General features: G+C 34.8%; 2 protein-coding genes across 4 annotated transcripts in view; one reads left to right on the plus strand and one right to left on the minus strand.

The window, feature by feature from the left end:
• The window catches only part of LOC109715761 (mannose-P-dolichol utilization defect 1 protein homolog 2), an 8348-nt gene extending 3842 nt beyond the window's left edge, over positions 1-4506 (minus strand). The window contains exons 1-7 of the mRNA XM_020240908.1: positions 4213-4506; positions 2524-2677; positions 2311-2383; positions 1871-1937; positions 1674-1733; positions 713-773; positions 482-523 (exon numbers count right to left, since the gene is read on the minus strand). Coding sequence (XP_020096497.1) covers positions 482-523; positions 713-773; positions 1674-1733; positions 1871-1937; positions 2311-2383; positions 2524-2677; positions 4213-4377 — 622 coding nt within the window. The 5' untranslated portion in view covers positions 4378-4506. The remainder of the gene's footprint in view (positions 1-481; positions 524-712; positions 774-1673; positions 1734-1870; positions 1938-2310; positions 2384-2523; positions 2678-4212) is intronic.
• Positions 8486-19807, plus strand: LOC109715408 (peptidyl-prolyl cis-trans isomerase CYP21-4). Of its 3 annotated transcripts, XR_002217597.1 has the most exons (9): positions 8486-8612; positions 9879-10066; positions 10411-10450; positions 11613-11663; positions 12685-12770; positions 15275-15412; positions 15722-15872; positions 18634-18823; positions 19335-19807. XR_002217597.1 is itself a non-coding variant. In XM_020240386.1 (8 exons), exons 2-8 carry the CDS (start codon positions 9915-9917, stop codon positions 19419-19421), a joined length of 705 nt encoding a protein of 234 aa, XP_020095975.1. In that variant the 5' UTR covers positions 8486-8612; positions 9879-9914; the 3' UTR covers positions 19422-19807. The 3 variants fall into 3 exon arrangements, 2 of the variants coding, with proteins under 2 accessions (XP_020095975.1, XP_020095976.1); XM_020240386.1 differs by lacking the exon at positions 18634-18823; XM_020240387.1 differs by lacking the exon at positions 18634-18823 and having other exon boundaries at positions 8492-8608.

Raw genomic sequence — 20732 nt, forward strand, 5'->3', positions numbered from 1 at the left:
AAATACTTTTAATAGTGTAGATCAAGTCTAAAGGAACCGATCGTCGATTTGGAAGCCGCATTATTGAAAACAACTTGGTAGCACAGAGGCCTCTGTGCTACCGATAGTATACCAGCCTACATATATATATATATATATAGGAAATCTTAAAATTGCATACGGTTAAGTAATAACAATGAGACTGGAAATTAAGCATCCTACAGCAATTTTCCTTACTTGAAATTAAAAATTTCCTTATTATTTGGCAACTTCCCTGTACCTCAACCGAAAGTGCCCTAAGTGCAAATACTGAAATGTTTACCGCTACCGAAAAAACGACTATGGACACTATCATAGGAGCGGATCATTACCGACGTAGCATTTTAAAGTTCCAGTAAAAGCTATCCCACTACCGAAAATGTAATGCATATGAGCATTGTATGAATTAAAGCCTTTCTAATGAAGCAAAACTATTAAATAGCAGAACAAATTTGAAGGATACCACTTACTGGAGCCTTCTCCTGAATACTCGTGAATACTCTCACTGCATAGAGAAAAAATTGAAGTATTAAGTCAGCCATTTAGCATTGCATTATAACAATCAAAAAGAAAATCAACCGTCCAAGCCAACTTGGATTCACTGTCTCAGGGTTTAACAGAACAAGGGTTTAGAACTCTTTATAAGCAGGTTAGAAATAATGAAAACTTTAGGAAAATCAAGCTCTAGACTCACCAATGGATCCAGCAAAGTTCATGAAACAAGTCAAGAAACTGAGCTCCCCAGTGCTCTTATTCTGCACAACGTAACAAATGCCTCCTTAAAGATTGTATCAAACAAAATTGAAGTCATATGAACAAGATCCAATAAGGTTTAAGAACATAAGACTTCCTTCAAAGTGACATAAATAATGCACAGATCACGAATTTGGAAAGAGGACAACAATATTTTATACATCATATTTGTGTATCCATGAGAAAGGAAAGGTACAGCCCACATGTGCAATTCAGAACCCAAGGATGAACCCAAACTCAGTACAGATAGTAATGACACGGACTAAAAGAACAGCCATCTGCTTAGACAACTGAATGAAAATACAAAATTAGGGCAGTGATATTCTGAAGAAATTTAACTAAAGATATAATTAGCTTACAGTTTAGTTTTGGAAAAGGTAAAATTACATACGTACTACACCAAAGACCTGTAATTTCATAAAAGCTGTCCAAAAAGTAATAACATCATAAAAACCCTTGTGGTTGTGTGTGTGAGCGCACATGGTTTTGTGTGTATTGACATACTCAAAAGCACCCTTACAAAAGCCATAAAAGACCCTAAAAATTTCCTTTCAATTATCCTATATGTCCTCCGAAAAGGGCATTTATGGAAGACCTCATCTTACAGGGGCATCAGTTCTAATTCAAACTTTTGAAGGACATATCTAAGATGATGCACAGAAATGCACCCTACCACCAAATTTCGTTAGGTATGTGACGACCTAGCCAATGTTACTAATTTTTAAATTATTTCTTTATTTCTAAGAAAGACCTATAACCAATATGCAACTTACTAAACGCCTGGTAAAAATTTGAAAATTTTCATTCATTTTTTTTTTCTTACAAAAAGACAATTGAAGCAGGAATTACGAAAAAGGATCGTCGAAAGTTTACATTCGAGCTACAAAAAACCTTAAACTTACGGTGTAGTTCTTCCAAATTTGTGGAACTCTAGCGCAGAAAAAGATAGCATGTTGAGAAGCCTGTGACATAGAATACTTCAGTAAATAACCAAGAATATGATGAGAAAAAAAAACATTAAAGGAAATGCATACAAAATACAACAAAAAATGTGATTGCAAATCAAACATGTAATACATGAATATGTGCAAAGACTTACATATAGGGCTTCAAAAAGAAATGGATCAATTTGGCCACCTAAGATGGTTGGTGCTACAGCACAATATCTAACATACCGTTATTTAAGGAAAGCAAAAAAGTTTATCATAATAAAAAACTGCAAGCCTTAGGACCAATTAGGGCGAATTTGAAGCTTCCAATAAAGTGATTTTCTTTCTAAAAATATAACTCCTCAACTGCTTCTTTCTGAAGCAGAAAAAGAAGCCTTAAAATTGCAGCTTTTGTTTTGAAGCACAAAATCCCATTTTTCTTCATACTGTAGCACAACCCCAGACAGTTTGTGAGCCAAATGCATGGGTTCGAGAACCTTCTGCTTTCTAAAGTAGCAAAGCTATTTCAAAAGCCAAACCAAACAAGCACTAAAAATCCTTATAATACGTTGTCAGGATTAAGATCATAATTATCAATTATAAAGGATACAGCAAAGCCCTAATCCATGTTGTGGTTCCAACAGGCTGGGAGTAGTAGTAAATGATTGCAACTAATATTATTGCTGTAAAAGACAACCAAAAACTTGTTAGAGTCCATTAATAGAAAACATTAGTACAACTAAAGGTTAGTGAATTGTCAAATAGCACAATGTATGTGTATTCCCAAACACCAATGTTATGGAAATATTCAACCAATACATACCTTGAATTAAGAGAAATGCAAGTTCACCATAAGCTGAAAATGGTAGCCCTTTGTGAACACAATACGCCAAAGCAATTGTATAGCCGACAACTTCAAGCTCAAAGGCTGCAACACTAAGTCCCCTGACACTACTGTGCTTCAAAATTTTCATTATCTGCAGTAAGAGGAGATAACTGAGTGGAATAGCAAGAGAAATAGATAGTTGCTTCATAATAGAAAATGCCAAAAATGAAGCATGTCATCTGCAAAATTAATTACCTTCAGAAAAAGAACATGTTTAAATTAATGATGAAGAGAAAAGACTACCAAAAGAAAGCCTCGACCTTGCATTTTCAGAGTGTAAATACTAAATATTCAGAAAATCAATCTTAGTACACATACAGCCCTGTCGGCATTAGGTGAAGGGAATATATGTACTTTCAAAATTTACATGTGTATAAATGTAGGTAACTATTAAGGCTCAAAAAACCTAATTGTCATATTTTTCAAGATAAAAGTTATTTTCGATTTATGATGTCTCAACTGAGGGTGGCAATTTGGGGTCATGAGTCATGTCTGTGAGCCATGTTTATGTCCAAGAATTGAATTAGTTGCGTGATTGTCTCGATATCCTTAGTTAAACCTTAGGTGTTCAAAAAGTTCAACTTGTCTCTGATTTGTGTTGCACCGTATCATGTTGTGCCATTTTCAGGTTAGACAGGTTTGTATCATCACAGTTTTTGGTTTGTCCCAGCAACTTCATGTGACGTTCAACAGTGTTCGCATCATGTTATCATGTTGCGCCTGGCATTGCCATCCTAGACATAGATATTCAAAATTTCATATGTATAAAAATGAAACCGCCGGTAATTAAGGCCTGTTTGGATGTCATAACAAGTTATCTAGCGATAAATTATATGCTATGAGCATTTCCTTTTCTGATTGCGGCTAGGAGTTTGAACATTGGCTAGATGTTCGAATTTTTCCTTCGTGGAAAACTGTTTGTAGCTACTCAAATCATATATACTAAGGCCTCGTTCAGCATCATTTCCCTTTTTTCACTTTCTTAAGCACTAATTCTTAACGATCCGACAACGGCGGAAGGACTTTTCTAGGGATTTTTTTTATTAATAAACTTAACAAATATTATAATTATGTAAATAGTTTTAAATACAGTAAATTATTTACTGCTTTCTCAAATAGATAAAATTATTTTTAGCGTTTAATATTATACATCCTTCAGAGTTTTGACGTAGAAAATATATAAGTTCGGTCAAATCGGTGCAGCTGTCTAAAAACGATAAATCTTTTGCTGTTTAAGTATAATTTTACAAATAAAAAAATTTGAATGTCAAATTTATAGGATTAGTCGCCCAAAATCTCCATTTCCTACTGCTGCAATTTTTGGTTAGCACGCAATAAAAAAAAAAAAAATTGCTTCCCAGCTTTGGAAAAACATCTTGGTGCGTGGATTGCAAGTAATCTAAATACCCTCCTACATTACAAAAATCACGTAGAAATTATATTTCAAAAAAAAAAAAAAATTGCAGCGACACCAAACAAGGTCTAAGCAATCAAGATCCAGGAAAAAGGATCCAGAAATTTTGTGGTTCACCAAAGAGGAGGGCGAAATCAAACCCTAGGATGGTAAAGAGAAGGGAAAGGAAATGAAGAGTGATAAAAAAGAAAAAAAAAGAAGAAAGGGGGGACCTGGGGGAGCTTGACGGTGGTGGATGCGGCGACGATGCAGTAGCCGAGGAGCTTGGAGACGAGGGGGAGCACGCAATCCCTCGCCGGGATCTGCCCCGCCGACACCGCCCCCACCACGCACGTGAAGTTCATCCCCAATATCTCCATCTCCATCTCCATCCCCATCTCTTCCTTCTACTCTCTCTCTCTCTCTCTCTCTCTCTCTCTCTCTCTCTCGATCCACTTCGTTTCTCTTCTCTCTCCTCTCTCTCCTCTTCTCACTTCTACAGAGGTGGGCGGAGGATCTTTTCCTTGCTTTTCCAGTTTTAAATTGTTTTTTCTTTTTTTCTTTTTTCTTTTTTTTTTTTTTTAGAGAAAGGTATCATTCTACGGAAAAATTCTAGAATGCAACGGGTATATTAGTGACACCGCGTAACAAGCAAATTAAATTAATTCTTTTAAGAATATGTCCCATCATGATTGTAAAAAAATATTTTTATTGTACTTTTGTTTGAAAAGAAGGAATGTGATTGGCTTGTTATTGATTATGTGGTGCAAGTGTGACAGTGTAGAAAGATATCATTCTACGCGTACGAGTAGATGAAGTGAAACGAGGTCGCGTGAAAAAGTCGGACGGAAAACAGCCTATAAACGTTACCGGTAGCGTCTTGGGGCACATTAACTCCCTGGCAATCGCAACAACCGGGTTAGCTACAATTACCTTGGACCAACGGAACTATCCTTTAACTGCCCGGGCACTCACCGCTCCACCTACACGTATATACGATTATACGCGCAACGTCCGGGACCCAACTGTGCCAGCGCTGTTATTTTAGAGGAATGCCCCCGCTCTCTTTCCACACACATAAAGCGAGCCGAAAATTTTTTTCTTTTACTTAATGCATTTCACTTTTTTTATTTCTTATATTCTTGTGGCCGTCGAGAGTGATCGTCGAGGCTAAAAGAGTCCACTTATTTTCGAACTTTTGCAAACACTCTCCGAGCTTAGAAACTACCCGCCTCGCAGCATTTCGAAAATCTTAAGACTACTATCGACTAGAGATCTATACTCGATCCGCTAATCGATTCTCTCTATCTTCTCTTATCACCAGAATATATCACATGGACGGTCACGAATTTCACTCACGTACTTCTATTTTACACATATTTATTTCTGTTCCACCTTCTCGCTCTATCGGTTATGCTCTCTACTCGGTCCGGATCTTACTTCTTCTCTAAAGCGTACTGGGCTCACATCCTTTTACTTTTCTTAATTGCTCTGATACCAGGCGGAAACAAGACAACTACTGTCGCCTCTGCGCAGCATTCACCTCCATCCTAGCACCTCGCCCTTTGCCCTTCCGCCTTTTTTTTTTCATCTTTTCATCTTTCCCTCTCTTCTTTTCGTTTCTCTCGGTTTCTTTTTTTTTCCGCCGGTAATGCGGCAGGCATCGGGGAACACGAAACGTTCCGTCCGACCTTCTCACCCTCATGCTCTCTGCCATCAGCTTGCCCTGCGTCCAATGCACTCCCCACCTACTCGCCTTCACCACGTAAGGACGCGCCGCACTTTTTTTTCTTTTAGCCTTACTTTCTTCTTCTTTCTCTCCACTCTTCTTCCACCGTCATTCCCGACGACGACCTCTCGCCCTTCCCGCCCTTACTCATTCTCTCTCTCCCACCTCTTTCTTGCTAGACTTCCTACGACGATTTACTCGCCGGCGCCGTGACTCAGAACCCTGTAGAGGACTGAGCGCATACATAGCCTCACGGAGCGGGGGTCCTAATAGCGCCGCTCACCGCGACGGTCACCGCTGAGCTGTTGCAGATAAGTTACATTATCAAAAAATATAGAAAAAAAGAAAAAAAATAAAGAATAAAAATTATATAAAAAGAAGATTAAGATGAATTACATCTATCACCAAAAAAACTCTTCGTACTATTATAAGATATAAACTATTGTTTAAGTATAAAAATTATACTACTTTAAACGAAAAATTATACTATTTTTCTTATCCTTAAACTGGTATCCTTCTTACCTAATCATTATTCTTCTCCTCTTGTTTGCACGTTTCTTTGTTGCACATTTTCCTCTTATTTTACAACACATGGGCAAAGAGAGAAAATATAAATCTCTTAAAAGGGCCTTCTCCACTTATGAATTGTTTACCCTTAATATTCTCTATTTTTACAACAGAAACTGCAACAAAGAAAAACAAGGCAACCAAGAGAAAAACATAGATATAATTATTACGGAGTTTTGCCTCTTTCACTATTTCCCTTCTTGTTTCACAGAAATGGGCATACAAATAAAAACAGTATTAAATATAACATATTTTTGCTGCTGTACCTCTTGTTCACTATTCTCACTCTACTGCTCTATTTTAACAACACAAAATGGTGCATACAAAGGAAAAACATATCTTTATCGTCATTTAAGATAAAAAATTTATAAGTAAACAATATAGGAAAATGCAACAAGCAAAAGAAAACAGCTGCAAATTTTTGTTTAAAATGTAAACTTTTATTTAATGGATACAGTTTACAAATTGAAAGAGTTGTAATAAAGAAAGAACAGTGTATACATATTTCTCAAAAGAGGTAATTTTCGTTTAACAGTGTAGTTTTCTAAATCTTAAAGCTGGGAGTTACATCTAAATTATGCAACTTATATTTTTGCATTAACGATACAATGTGATGTTCATCCCTTTTAATATAAATTTTTATTTATTTTTTTCATGTCTTTCTAAATAATTTTTTTTGTCCAACCTTCTCTGCCAACAGCCATGGTGCTGGCGAGACATCTCGGTTCCCGCTATAGGATCCCCGCTCGCGAGCCTGACGCCGCAGTGACCTCCACCGTGTCACGTCGGCGGCCGGCTCAAAATGCATCGTCGTCGGAGCGGCAGAGAAGAGGGAGGAGGGACGAGATGAGAGAGCGGGAAGGACGAGAAGGACGAGAGATGCACTCGTCTTCGAAGAACGGTGAGAAGTCTAGAAGAAAAGAAAGAAAAAAACAAAAAAAAAAAGAAAAGTCGTGGGCGGGCCGTTGGCGGGGTTGGAGGCGAGAAGTGGGGGCGTGGACGAGGCAGGGAAGGGCAGGGCGAGCGAGGTAGAGAATGAGGTGAAGGCAGACTAGACCGTTTTCTGCCTCCCTCTTCCCCGGCTGCGGAAAAAATAAAGAACGAGGAAACGAAGAGAAGAGAAAGGGAAAAAAAAATAAAAAATGGTAATTTTGATCATTTGCTGAAAAGTGTCCGAATCTGCAAAAACGAAAAAGGTGGCCGATTTCAAAAGCCCAAAATAGTGGATTTTTAATGTCCAAATTGGCCTTTTTTTTTAATTTTTTAAAAAATTATTTTTATAGAAAAAAGATAATAGTTTTTAAATATAAACTTTGATATAATTTTAATTTACATAATATATACCAATTTTTTTTTAAATTTTTTAAAATTTTTTATAAATTTTAAAAAAATAAACACTAACGATAAATTAATTTTAATATTGTTAATTAATATTATATAAATTAAAGCTAGAGATAAATAATTTTCACTATCCAATTTATAGATTTTTAGTATAAATGTTTTAATTTAAACATTTGTTTTGATTTCCAATACTAACGTTTAATAAATATATTTACTTTTTTCAATAAATCGTTTATTATTTGAAGTGAGATTGATATTCTAAAAAAATTTATAGATGTAAAAAAATTTAATTTTTAAAATAATATAAAAAAAATTAATTTTTGACCAAAATGCCCTCTTTAATGGTTAAATTTTAAATGTTAGTTAGGGCATTGTGGTCATTTTGATTTAAAAAGATTTTAAATTTTTTTTACCATTTTTTGAAAAAAAATAAAAATAAAAAAGTATTAAAAAAAAAAAAAAGGAACCCAACGGCTGGGTCCTCCGAGATCAAGACATCAAGGTCTTACAGGCTGCAAAAACTCGGCCCAGCCCGGTCCACAACTTTACTGTTAAAAAATTAACAATAATCTAACGGATCCTAACCAAAGGGACATATCCGAATACATTAGGATTTTTACAGGAATAACTTATAAAAGCTGAGCTTTGCATAGATATATCTGTAATTCATCATGTTTACAGGAACGTGTATGCAATTAATCCTATTTTTAATGCAAAAATGTTTTATATATTATAAAATATTTAATTTTTTAATTTTTATCTGTAACTCGATCCGATTCGCCGGTTCGAATCGAAGAAACAAGGGTTCTTCGTTCTTCGCACTTCATCGCGCTAACACCATAGTTAGTTAATTCGCGAATTATTCGCGAATTTNACGCCCTCATCTCATCGCCGAAACCCTAATTCTCTCTCCCTCTTTCCACTTATTCGTTCGGAAGATCCCGAATCGCGAACTCGGAGGTGCCGATTACCCCGTAGCCGCTCAATTCGTTGTTGGTTTGATTTTCTAAGCCCTAATCCTTTTTCTTTTTTGAAGTTGCTTTTTGTTTGCTTAGTTCGCTGATTCTTCGCCCTAACGACTCGATTCGTGGTTGGTTTGATCCTTTTAGCCCTAAGATCTGTCCTAATATTATTATTTATTGACTAACATGAATTTGAAGTTTTTTTTCCGCCCCCTTGTTTTTTTTTTGTATTCTTAATTGTTTGGTTCTTCGCTGTAATCACTGAATGGGTAATAGGTTTACATCTCGTAACCCTAAGATCTTGTCGAATTGCATGCAAAATATGAACTTGAAATCACTTTTTGTTTGCTAAATTGCTTGGTTCTTAGATTTGATAGTAGCGGCTTCCTTCCTTTAATTTACCAAGTGAAAATGTCTACGATTTTCCCTTTCTTGTGTATTTGCTGTTTTTTTGTCATATACCGATTTTTTTTTTTTAATGGCCATTTGTAACAAAATTTATCACAAGTTTTAATAAGATTTGGTGGTAATAGGAGAATATAGAAAATTTTGGCAGTAACTTTCTTGAAATAATAAAACAAGTAGAAAATTTTTGTGCGGTCAAAAAGTTAGAAAACATAGAAAACATAATTAATATATTCATCGATTATTCGTAGTTTATGACCGTTTGGTCAATCTCTGCAGGTTAGTGAAAGATTTGGCAAAATATTTGAACAATAAAAAATACGTGAACTACTCATGAGTTTCTAAAATAAATGGAGAATATTGTGACTATGAGGAAGAATTGAATAGTTGTACCAAGTCAAACAAACAAAAATGGTTTGATATATGTAAATTGCTTAAGATGATATATAGATATGGATCTGCTATTTTAGATAAAACTATAATCTATTAGGAAACATTTTATGTGTACCAATTTTTCTAGCATCATGCCACATCGGATGATTCATCAGTTTGATTTCGGAAAATTTTCTCAAATTGTCAAAACCTTTTTCTGATTTGGATGCTGAATTGTTGATCCTTCAGCCTTTGTTTTTCTGCCTTCCTCTCCTGGATTTGGACGGCTTTAGTGTTCACTGCAACAAAACTTGGTTCAGTTAGCTGGAAACACCACCGAATTTACCAAATTTGTTATATATCAACCCTCGCTTTTCCTGAAATTTGGTATTTACCAGCTCTTTAGGATGCCGTATTAGCCGTATTAGTTACAATTTTGTGCTTGTTTCAATGTGTGAGACTTTTATGTCTATCTTTTAACATAGTTTTTACTCGCTCCTTGATTTTTCTTGCTGTTGGACAGGAAGGTTTGAAGATTCTCTTTTAGCCGGAGCATCTAATGGCGAAGATCAAACCTCAGGCTTTGTTAATCCAGAGCAAAAAGAAGAAGGGTCCAAGTCGAATTGGTCTTATGACTATCATCACTTGGAACCTTATCATTATCTTAATTGTTTTGTCTTTGTATGCCACTTACAGACATTGGCATCATAGGTAAGCATTTCTTGATTAACATGTAGTTATTTAGGGTCTAAGTGTTATATAGTTTTAATGTAACCCATCTTATAATCTCATTCTGGATAAAAGATTATTTTAATCTGACCTGAATCTGTATGTTAATATTTACGAGCTCATAATTGTTTTTTTGTTTTTTTTTTTTAACTATTCAGTACCTTATTAGTGTATACTCACACTGGAAGTTCAAAAGATTAAGTTAACCTAGCATGAATCTGCGTGATAAACTGATAATATTTTTCAATAGTAGTAATTGTTTTCCCACTACTTAGTATCTTATTAGTATATAATTTGGCCATCCACAATGATCAACTCTAGTGCAGGTCAAGCAATGGACAAGGGATCATTTTGCCTAATTCTGAGGTACAGTAATCTAAATCTTTTCTATGCTCTCTTTTCTTTGGTTCTTACCCAATAACATAGGTTTGTAAATCATAAATGTAGAATTAGGGGTGGGCATGGTTCGGATTGGTTTGGGTTACAAGATAAATTAAAATCGAACCAATCTAATTCAGTTTGAGAAAATCAAAACTAATACCAAACCAGTGGTGTCGAAAACAAAACAAATCCAAACCAAACCAAAAATTTCGGTTTGGTTTGGGTTTTACTTGTCGGTTTGAACGGTTGGAATTTTATAGACTTTTTGAATAGTTTATTTGTCAATTTGTTTAATTTTTTATTTATGAAGTTGATTTTTGGGATTGACTTGGTGTATTGAGTGATAACTTTGAGTCAAATATTGATATATCCATATGCATAACTATTAGATATACTTATACAAACATACTTATACAAATATATAGATACATACATGTATGCGTAAAAAAAATATACAGTTCAGGTTTTTTGGGTTTGGTTTGGGTTTTCAATATTTTAACCCAATACCAAACAAACCAAAACCAAACCATTTACAGCCAAAATGAAACCAAACCAAACCAAAATTGTTGGTTTGGTTTGGTTTCACTCTTTTTTTTTTTTTCAATGGCAGCTAAATGCATCAACAAGTAATTCCTAGTAGATATAACTTGATGCTGAACATGTTTCTATTTTTCCCTTCATGTACCTTTATTTTAGGGTAAATTGCTAGTTCGGTCCTCAAAACTATGAGGCAGGTTACCCGTTGGTCCTCAAACTTAATTTATTACAATTTTTGGCGCAAACTTTCAGAATTGTAGAAATCAAGTACCACAATCTAATTTAGTTCACTAAATATTTAACGCATTGCTGACATAAAAGTTATGTGGCATCTTAATTATTAGCGCATCATCAATCCAACGCTGCTAAGTCATTTCCACATTTGCAATACTAGTCAACTAAATTTGGTTATAGGACTTGATTGTAACATTATTGTAAAAGTTCGAGCTAGAAATGTAACAAATTAAAGTTTGATGACCAAAGTGTTTCCCCTCTCATAGTTTGAGGACCAAATGTGCAATTTATCCTTTATTTATTTAAGTATGAGGTGATATCAATCTGATTATGTTAATACTTACATACTTTTTTTGTTCTGTTTTCTTGTATGAAGCATTCAGAGTCATCTGGAGAATCAAGGAAGTTCAATATACCTAGCTATGCTGTAAGTTGTTGTTCTATGTAGATTATCTATTTAGTTGAAAATTTGATTTATTCAAAGTACAATCTGGGCTGTTTATTATATATATAGCTGTCTTATTGAACTTATTAATTTACTCAATTTTAAAGTTTGACAACTTATCAAAAGGCTTTGAGTCATGATCCTAAATTAGAAAATTCTAGCAAGAACATAATTTTTCTTTTTTATCTATTGGAGATATAGTTGGCGACAATTCCCACCAGATGTATGTTTAAGATCATTCTGTTGAATTACAAGAGATGGCAATCAAGTGTCCTTTGGGTTTGGCTTCTGGAATAGTTTTGTGCTCTGTTTGAGAAGCATTAGTCAGCTGTTTCGCAAGCATAAGTACAGTAATGAATTACTATTTTCAAATAAGTATGATGAACTTGGTAGCTTGATCCTTTTTTTTTTTCCTCCAATGTACCGTGATACTGTACATGCTGATTAAATCACCATGTCCAGACATTAGGAAAATGAAGAAAAGAGGGAATTTTGAGATGCTCAAACCAGCAAAGTGATAATGTTGGTTATCATTTCAGAAAATAAAACTATCAATAACATTGACTTGTAAGATAGTGTAAATGCATCTTATCATCATAATTGCCATCCATAATCATCTGTTTAAGTATAAGTTTCTTCTACGGTATGATATAATATGATATGCTTTTTTTCCGATATAATTCTAAAATAGAAGTTTCATGCAGCACTTCTTGTTAAGTTAGTATGCTTAGATGTTAATCACAAAATTAAATGCACAAAGGCCAAAGCCCCTGTTTTTAAATATTGATATCTGGTTGTTGATCGGTTAGCAGGTTTTGGAACTGACTTGCTTATTAAATTGCATTTAAGTTCCATGTTTAATCAGATGTGCTTATTTAGTCTTTTTTAATCAAATATTGGAATCAACTATTTTTATGCTTATGGTACTATGTTTTTGGGATTTATACAGGCAATTGGAGTTAAGTAGGCCATAAATATTATTCTTTTTGTGATTTTGCTATAGGTTTTGGTCACGACCAAAGGTTCAATAACTACAGAACTTTTCAAGGATGCTTCTTCTGATGTTATGGACAAGTTTGTTGAGCTATGGTGAGCATTTGTAACTAACAAGGAATTTACAGTTTTTTCTTTGGAACCTTTGTTTTTTTCTATCTTTGGTATCCCACCGATTGTTTGGTATCTTCGGAACCTTGTTGTTTCTTTCTTTGGTATCCCACTGATTATTCGGTATTATATGTCATAAAATCTTAAAATCATGCTCTTGATTATTGTACAAGACTACAAAGTTAGCCCTTACTAGCTCTTTAACTGGTGAAAGGCAGAAGAAGACTAGCCAATTAGACAATAGCATAAATGGAGAAGGGTAGGGAATACGTGTAAAATAAAAAATGAAAGTGACAGAAAGGATAAATGCTTAATGATGAAGTACTGGAAAAAATGTTAACATGTACGGGAGCTCTCTCAACTCCAAGCCACTTCCCCATCAGCTAATCTGGGGATCTCATCATAGTTTGTAGCTGCACTCCTCTTGAGTTAACGGAATTGTAGATTTTGTTGACAATTAGTACTAACAGGCTAACAGCTAACGGAATTGTTGATTGTGCATTTTGCTGCTTTAAATAATTCAATATTAAATAAGGGGAAAAAATGAGAGCTGTCAATCCAAAAGTATATATATATATATATATATATATATATATATATATATATATAGCTAGGCTGGTATACTATCAGTAGCACGGAGGCCTTCGTGCTACTAAGTTGTTTTCAATGATGCGGAAAAGAACTTTCTATAAAAATTTCATTAGATTTGGATTATTTTACACCGTTAAATCCACAAACACATCACATCTACCATTAAAATTGTCAATTTTGAGACATTTTAATCACTAGCCAAATGATGTCAAAAAATTATAAAATTTAGTTTCCAAATANGGAACTATCTAGAAACCAAATTTTATAATTTTTTGACATCATTTACTAAGCGATCAAAAGGTCCCAAAAATGACTATTTTAACGGCCGATGCGGCATGTTTTTAAGTTCAACGGTGTAGAAGTATCCAAATTACATGAAAATTTAATAGAAAATTCTACTTAACGTCAATAGCAAGATCAATACTTCCGATTTGAAATTTGAGTCCTTTATCATTGTTTTTATGAGATTTTTATTTTCAGCCGTTTATTTTGAGGCTACTCGTTCACTAGGCAAGCGAAGTCAAAAAATTATGAAATTTGGTTTCTAGATAGTTCCAATTGTGTAGATCATGTCTAACGGAACCGATCGTCGAATCGGACGTCCCATCATCGAAAACAACTTACAAGTACGGAGGCCCCCGTACTCTCGAAAGCATAGGAGCCTAGCTCTCTCTCTCTCTCTCTCTCTCTCTCTCTCTCTATATATATATATATATATATATATGTTGGGGCCGGATTTAAAGTGGCCTAAAGCAGAGGTGGTCTCCATACATTCTTACCCTGAAAAGACCGTTAATAATAAGCATATAATGTACCAAGCATCGTCCAGGTTGTCTTGAATTGATCTATAAATCCTTACTTGCTATTCCTTTCTTCTAAGAGCTTTCTGGTCCTATTTTAAGTTTTTTCATGTGTCCACAAAACGCCAGCCCGTCTTTATTCACCTTTCTTTGCTATGTCTTCTTACATTTTCGCATCCGAGATCAAGGGCGTTTTGTTCTTTATTGTTCGTGCTTTTTTTTTTTTCCTTGTCTATGGATTTTCATGTTGTGTTTGGTTACCTTGTCTCTAGCTGATGTCAATATACTTTCTCACTCATGTGATTCTTTGTAACTTTTGCACCATATTTCTTAAAAAAAGCAGCACCAGAAATCTCAAGGCTTAGTCAATAAAAGTCAAACAATGAGCCATGACCTATGTGAAATTTGTCAAGTGCTTTGTTTATTGTTGAAGATAGAGCAAAAAAATAACCATCTTTTTAAATTCTTGTCAATAAGCTAAAATTTTTGTAATGATTGCTTACTTTATCGAAAAAGTTTTCAAAATGTGAATCCTGCTAATTGGCTTTGTAGTAGTAGTAGGCTGGTAATCAATGTTTAAAAAGCCCAAGGTGCACCTAAGCGCGCGTCTAGGCAATGTTGCGTGCAAAGGGGCTGCCTAGGCACTGATCCGTGCGCCTAGGCGCGCCTCTAAGGAGCGCCTTTCATTCACTGCTGGTAATAGATTCTAGAGATGAGATTAGTTCATAAATGGCGATGATCATTTTCAGTGACAGAAATGGGCATATTATAATATTGTCATAGCATCTTTAGGAGACCTCAATTATCAGGCTTGCCCTTGCAATTTTCATGCATAAAATAAGTAAATGCTAATTTGTAGCAAGAATTCATGATTCATATTGTTCTGTCTATTCAAGTGAATTCAATTTTCGCACTTTATTAGGTGGCATGAACATGGACAATTAATATTAGGTTAATAGCTCAGAATTGGGTTTCTACTTGAGTCAACAATTAATAAAAACTCTATCTCAACCTGGATGATATTTTGGTTTATCTACTTTCTTCTTTCTTACATCTTTTCTTAGCATTGACCTGATATATGTGCTACGTGCGACTCAGCCAGAAAGGACATTTCAAAAATTCGCTGTTCCATCATGTCATAAAAAACTTTGTAATTCAAGGAGGTGATTCTCAGAAACACGAAGCTGTGGAAGATTGGATATCAAAAGGAAAAGCGCATGGTCAACTCTCTGTCAGGTTATGTACAGTCAAATAGCGTATATTATTATGTCTGGTTTTTCACATATATATCCCTGCAAATGTAAGAAATTGTGCAAATATCTCTTCAACGTGGGCAGTGAACTATTGCTTATTTGTGTGACTGTTCCTGCCAGGGGCATCTAATCAATCAAATATTGATTTTAGAGCATTTATGCAAATGCCAATTTTGTTAGGGTATTATCATAATTTCTCATATTCATGAGTATATATGCAAAAAAAAAATCTACCACATTTTCTCATACCTTTTAAGAAAGGGATTATGATACTTTCCGATACTGTTTGCAGCCCAAAGCATGAGGCTTTCATGCTAGGAACCACGAAGGCTAGTCGGGACAGTAAAGGATTTGATCTCTTTATTACTACTGCACCAATTCCTGACTTGAATGACAAGCTTATTGTGTTTGGGCGGGTTATAAAAGGGGAGGATATCGTCCAGGTAATTTTTTGCAATATACATTGCATGATCCATTTCTATTTGCTTCTGTACAAAGAAGGTTTTGTTAGCGAACATGAGAAAATATTACTAGTTATTCTTTCCGTTGCCAAACATTCTACACATTTAAGTAGGTACAGAAAATTAGTTTAAGATTCCCTACACTTCAACTTAGAAAATGTTAATGTGGGTGTTGTCTGGTTTTCATTTTTGACAGACATGGCTATTTATCTATGGTCTCAACTGTAGTCCTAATTACAGTTTAGATCAGCATCGTGCTAGTTAAACAAATTTCTCACTCTCGTATGTCTACTAGTAGAAACTACAAGCATTATATTTAACTTTGTTCCTGTGTCTTGCATTAATTGCGAGTTCCAACCGTCTGACTGAATGCATTTCAAATCCTTAGGCATTAAGAATGATAGGTAAAACATATATGCCTCGTTTGGTATTATAGGCTTTCTTTGTTTTTTAACATACAAGTTACATGTGGTGGACTGTAAAGGCGGATAATTTGCTATCTGTACATCTATAAGATTTGGTTTGCAACAAAACTTAGTAATATTTTTTTTCTCATTTTTTCTGAAAAGAAATGTCATTCCGCATCCACACGGCAGTGCATTGCAAGCTAACCAACAATGATAAGAGAAAAGTTCATTTACTAGCGCCAGAAAAATGCAAATATGACTCTTTTTTGTGAGTCAGAACTTTCAAAATCTAGCAAAAATTACAAATACAATCCTCATTCCATCATTCTGGTTTGCGTTATGCCATTAAACTTGCACCTGTGTTCAGATGTTTTCTAGTCACTCTCCAGTGGGGAGCAGAAGTCAATCCCTCAAAGCTTTCAGTAATCAACACTTTATTGACAATCCAAAGACCTCTCATTCTTCTTTCTTGTCACTATTATGCTATGCTAGTTCATTACTTTGTTTGGGCTATTATGCTAGAATTGCATATCCTGTATATGTCCTCTTGTTTACTAAGGGTAACTTATTGATTGGTTGTTAGGAGGCTTGAATCCTCATAAAATGAGCTAGTATTGACTAAGGGCCTGTTTGGATGTACAGTAAAAAATCTCCACGGGATTTATAAACTGTGGTTTTAGTCCAAATGAAATAGGGAATTCTGTAACTCTAAAAAAATTCCACGGATTCAATTTTTAAACTGTTTGCCCACGAATGGTGGAATTTTTTTCCTTTGGTTAGAGTGGATTATAATTTTACTCTATTTTTTGGAGTATAGTTTAACTATACTCCAAAAATTACGTTATATTTTTTTTCTCCCAAACGCTTCATAGGATAAATTTCCTACCAGTGTAACATAGTTTAACTATGCTACGTTTTTAAGGGTATCCAAACGGGGCCTAATTCTAATTTTCTAAGACATGATAAACCACCTCATAGGTTGAAAACACTATCTTTAAAATCACGACTGTTGTAGTTTTTCAATGCTGCTTCCTCTAGCTTATAATTGATAGGTAGATGACAGGCAAGATCAACCAACCCACTTTGGTCAATTTTTTGAAAGTTGGATAATATAGTGGAAATCGAATTTGTTTATTCCTGGATCATCCTGCTGTCTACTATTGTATGAGAATATTGCATTATATTTCATTGTCCAAAAATAAATCAAGCTCTGTAGTCAGGGCAATTCCACTTTGTACAATGTGGATAAGGTGGAGCAGAGTCTTTGGGGTTTCAAATTTCTGCTTTGACATAGAATTTCTGTTTTTCCTGTTGGAATTACGTGTCTGTCATCAGTTCTTGTTGTATATTAGCTAGAATTCAATTTGCATCATACTGTCTTTGTTAGCCTTGGTCTGCTCGAGTCTTGACTCATCTGGAGCTTTTTAGAAACGTTCTTCCTGTAGAGCTAAGCTGTTCAAGAAGTTCTAACAAGTTTTTTTTGGATTGAAGTACAAATTTAGTCCCTAAAGTGTTTTGACCTCCATTTGAATTGTATCCTCGTATTTCTATTATAGTCATCTAGTCCCTGAAATTTGTAATGCATAAAAATTAAGTTCTTCTAAAAGTATTAAAGGCGGCAGTTCCTTTGGCAAGTCATAAACGGGTTGGTTCAAGTTAGAGTTTGTACATTTGGGGGTTAGATGCTCAGCTCTCCATTAAAACCATAATCTCTAACTTCCCTGTCATAATAGAAAATTTGTTGGCTTTGTTGGCCCAATGAGGCCTTTTCCCAATTTGAAGGACAAGCTTTCGAGTCTTATAACTTGCATTGGACGATCATCATTTGCATGTTTTCACCATTAGTTTTTTGTGAAGAAGGAATAGTATGAAAAATCTATGGCAAAGAAATCAAGGATCGTTTGTCATAAAGTGTGTCGTTGATTCAACTACTAGATGGAAATTATTTTATCTGTTGGTAATATTGTTGGTAGGGTAATTTAGCACCAAACTGTTAATGGGGATCTCAACAGGTTAAGTTCTCGGAAGATAGTTTGGCATTTTACTTGTATAAGTTGTTTAATTTCACTTGTCAATACTTCTCTCTAAAAATGTAAACTAGAATTGTCAAGCATTGTAATACTCTCATCATTTCTTCAGAGAATGAAAAGATGGTAATAGTTCCTAAATCCAAGTGCTCGCTTAAACTTATTATTTTTTCTGATCCATTGTTGACCAACTTGAGCCTTATTTGCTTGATCCTGTTGGGGCTACTAGCTTGCTATTATGTCCTGAATGTTGTTTAGTTGATTGAAAATTTCTGTTGTTGTTCTATTCTCCTTTTCTGTGCTGGCTAGAAAAATTGATTCAGTCCGCCCATCAGCCCTCCATTCAATCTCTTTTTTCGAAACCAACCATCCAATTTTAAACAAAGGACCCTGATTCTCCAGACAGTATATTAGCTGAGATGGAGAGCTGACAGGTGGGACAATGCACTGATGTACGGATGCATTGGCTATAGTTTCTCCGATAAAAGGGAAGAGAAAAGTGAGATACCTTCTGTATGCATTGTTGCAGCACTATTGTCGCTCAATATGATATTTCCTTCATTCCCAATGGACAACATTTCTTTTTGGCCTTTTACATACATATATGTTTCTTTGATTCTTGGGGGGTTAGGGGTTGGGGGTGGGTGTGTGCAGGTGTTTAGGGTTTAGGGCCTGTCCATATGTTGGTTTTGTATCATAAGTTTTTATAAGAGGACCATTTAGGTACAAGATAATAGATGTACGAAATTAAGTTTATAAAGAGCAAAAATGAAAATTCAGATTTAATTCCAGGATTTACAAGGACGTGTAAGTCGGTAGTTTGTGCAGTGGTATCTCATGGATGTAACATCTTGAAGTTGTCATCTCTATATTAAATTTAAGAATAACCCTTTTTTTTTCTTTTGATTGAATTAAGTATCATAATTTTTTTTTGTTCATTATACTTTTCTATTAAGATCATTCCGTACTTGCATTGACTAAACCTATGAGTGCTGTCTAAATCATTTCAGGAGATTGAAGAAGTAGACACAGATGAACATTACCAGCCGAAGTCTGTTGTCGGTATTGTCGACATTACACTGAAGCAGGATCTTTGAGTTTTGTGTCCTTAACCGTGCGAAATATAAATCGCCTCATTTCTCCGGCTAAAGTTTACCCTGCTGCTTTTTGGTGGCATTATGCTTTACAATGCTTTGTCTCCATTCTACGGGATCTTGGGGCACTTCTTGTGTAAAGAAGCTGCTTTGAGTGGTTTGGCGTGTGCAGTGATCATTACTCCATATATAACTCTAAAAGTTTCTTGTAAAATGATGTCTTGTAAAATGATGTCATTTTTTGCTACTAGCAATTAGATGTATTATAAAATTTCTATTATCGTGTCTTGCCGTCTGGCTTTTTCTCTCACACAGAGGCTCTAATTGGATGTATGAATATCTTGTTCAGAATATTTCTTTGATATAATTTTCTTTCCTCACTATGCATATATGTGAAGAGCCAATGTTACTTGTATGGATTAATTTCTAGCAGCGAGGATGCTAACTCGCACTGAATAGGGGTGGAACTGGGCCAGAACTAGGTCGGGTTTGGGTCGGGTAATACTATGCCCAAGCCCAGCCCAAAAGAAAATATTGGGCTTCGGGTCGGGCTTTCACCTTTGTAAAAAAAATTAAGGCCTTGCCCAAGCCCAAGCCCAATACCCAATACCCGTCGGGTTTTGTGAAGGCTCATTTTATGCATTTATCATATAATACATAAATACTTTTATTTGTATAAAATTAAAATAAAATACTTATTTTTAGTTTGATCGCATCAAAGAAATTAATATATAATATCAAATATATCCTAATATGGTACTAAATATTTTGTTAATATATAATATATCCTCATATATATATATATATATATATATATATATATATATATATATATATATATATATATATATATATAAACATATATCATTAATAACAATATATACAATATACGATATACTATATAATTTATTTCTTAAATATTTTATTTTGATAATTAGTATATCGGGCTTTTGGGTCGGGCTCGGGCCGGGCTTGGATATGCCCAAATAGGCCCAAAAATTTTTCAGGCCTAAATTTNAAGCCCGGCCCGAGTCCAAAGTTATCTTTTTTAATACACAAAGCCCGGCCCAAATATGGCCCATCAGGCCGGGCCTTGTTTAGGCCCGGGCCCAGTTCCACCCCTACTTGTACACCTAAAAGTGCGGTGTAAATTTTGCATCACACATTTAAGAATTTGAAAGAACTTTTTAGATTTTTAAATATTTAAAATGAATTAATAAAATTAGTTAGAATCTTTGCTTGTAACTCGAAATCAAATGACGCATCAAGTTCATGACTAGAGTTGCAGATCGGGTGGATCCTAAGTAGACATGA

Source organism: Ananas comosus, linkage group 9 (genome assembly GCF_001540865.1).
Source record: "Ananas comosus cultivar F153 linkage group 9, ASM154086v1, whole genome shotgun sequence".
Taxonomy (NCBI): Eukaryota; Viridiplantae; Streptophyta; class Magnoliopsida; order Poales; family Bromeliaceae; genus Ananas; species Ananas comosus.

Coding starts and splice junctions, on each gene's coding strand:
- LOC109715408 (XM_020240386.1), top strand. CDS start 9,915: ATGGCGAAGATCAAACCTCAGGCTTTGTTAATCCAGAGCAAAAAGAAG. Junction 10,067..10,410: donor TACAGACATTGGCATCATAG/GTAAGCATTTCT, acceptor ACTCTAGTGCAG/GTCAAGCAATGGACAAGGGA. Junction 15,873..19,334: donor AAGGGGAGGATATCGTCCAG/GTAATTTTTTGC, acceptor AAATCATTTCAG/GAGATTGAAGAAGTAGACAC.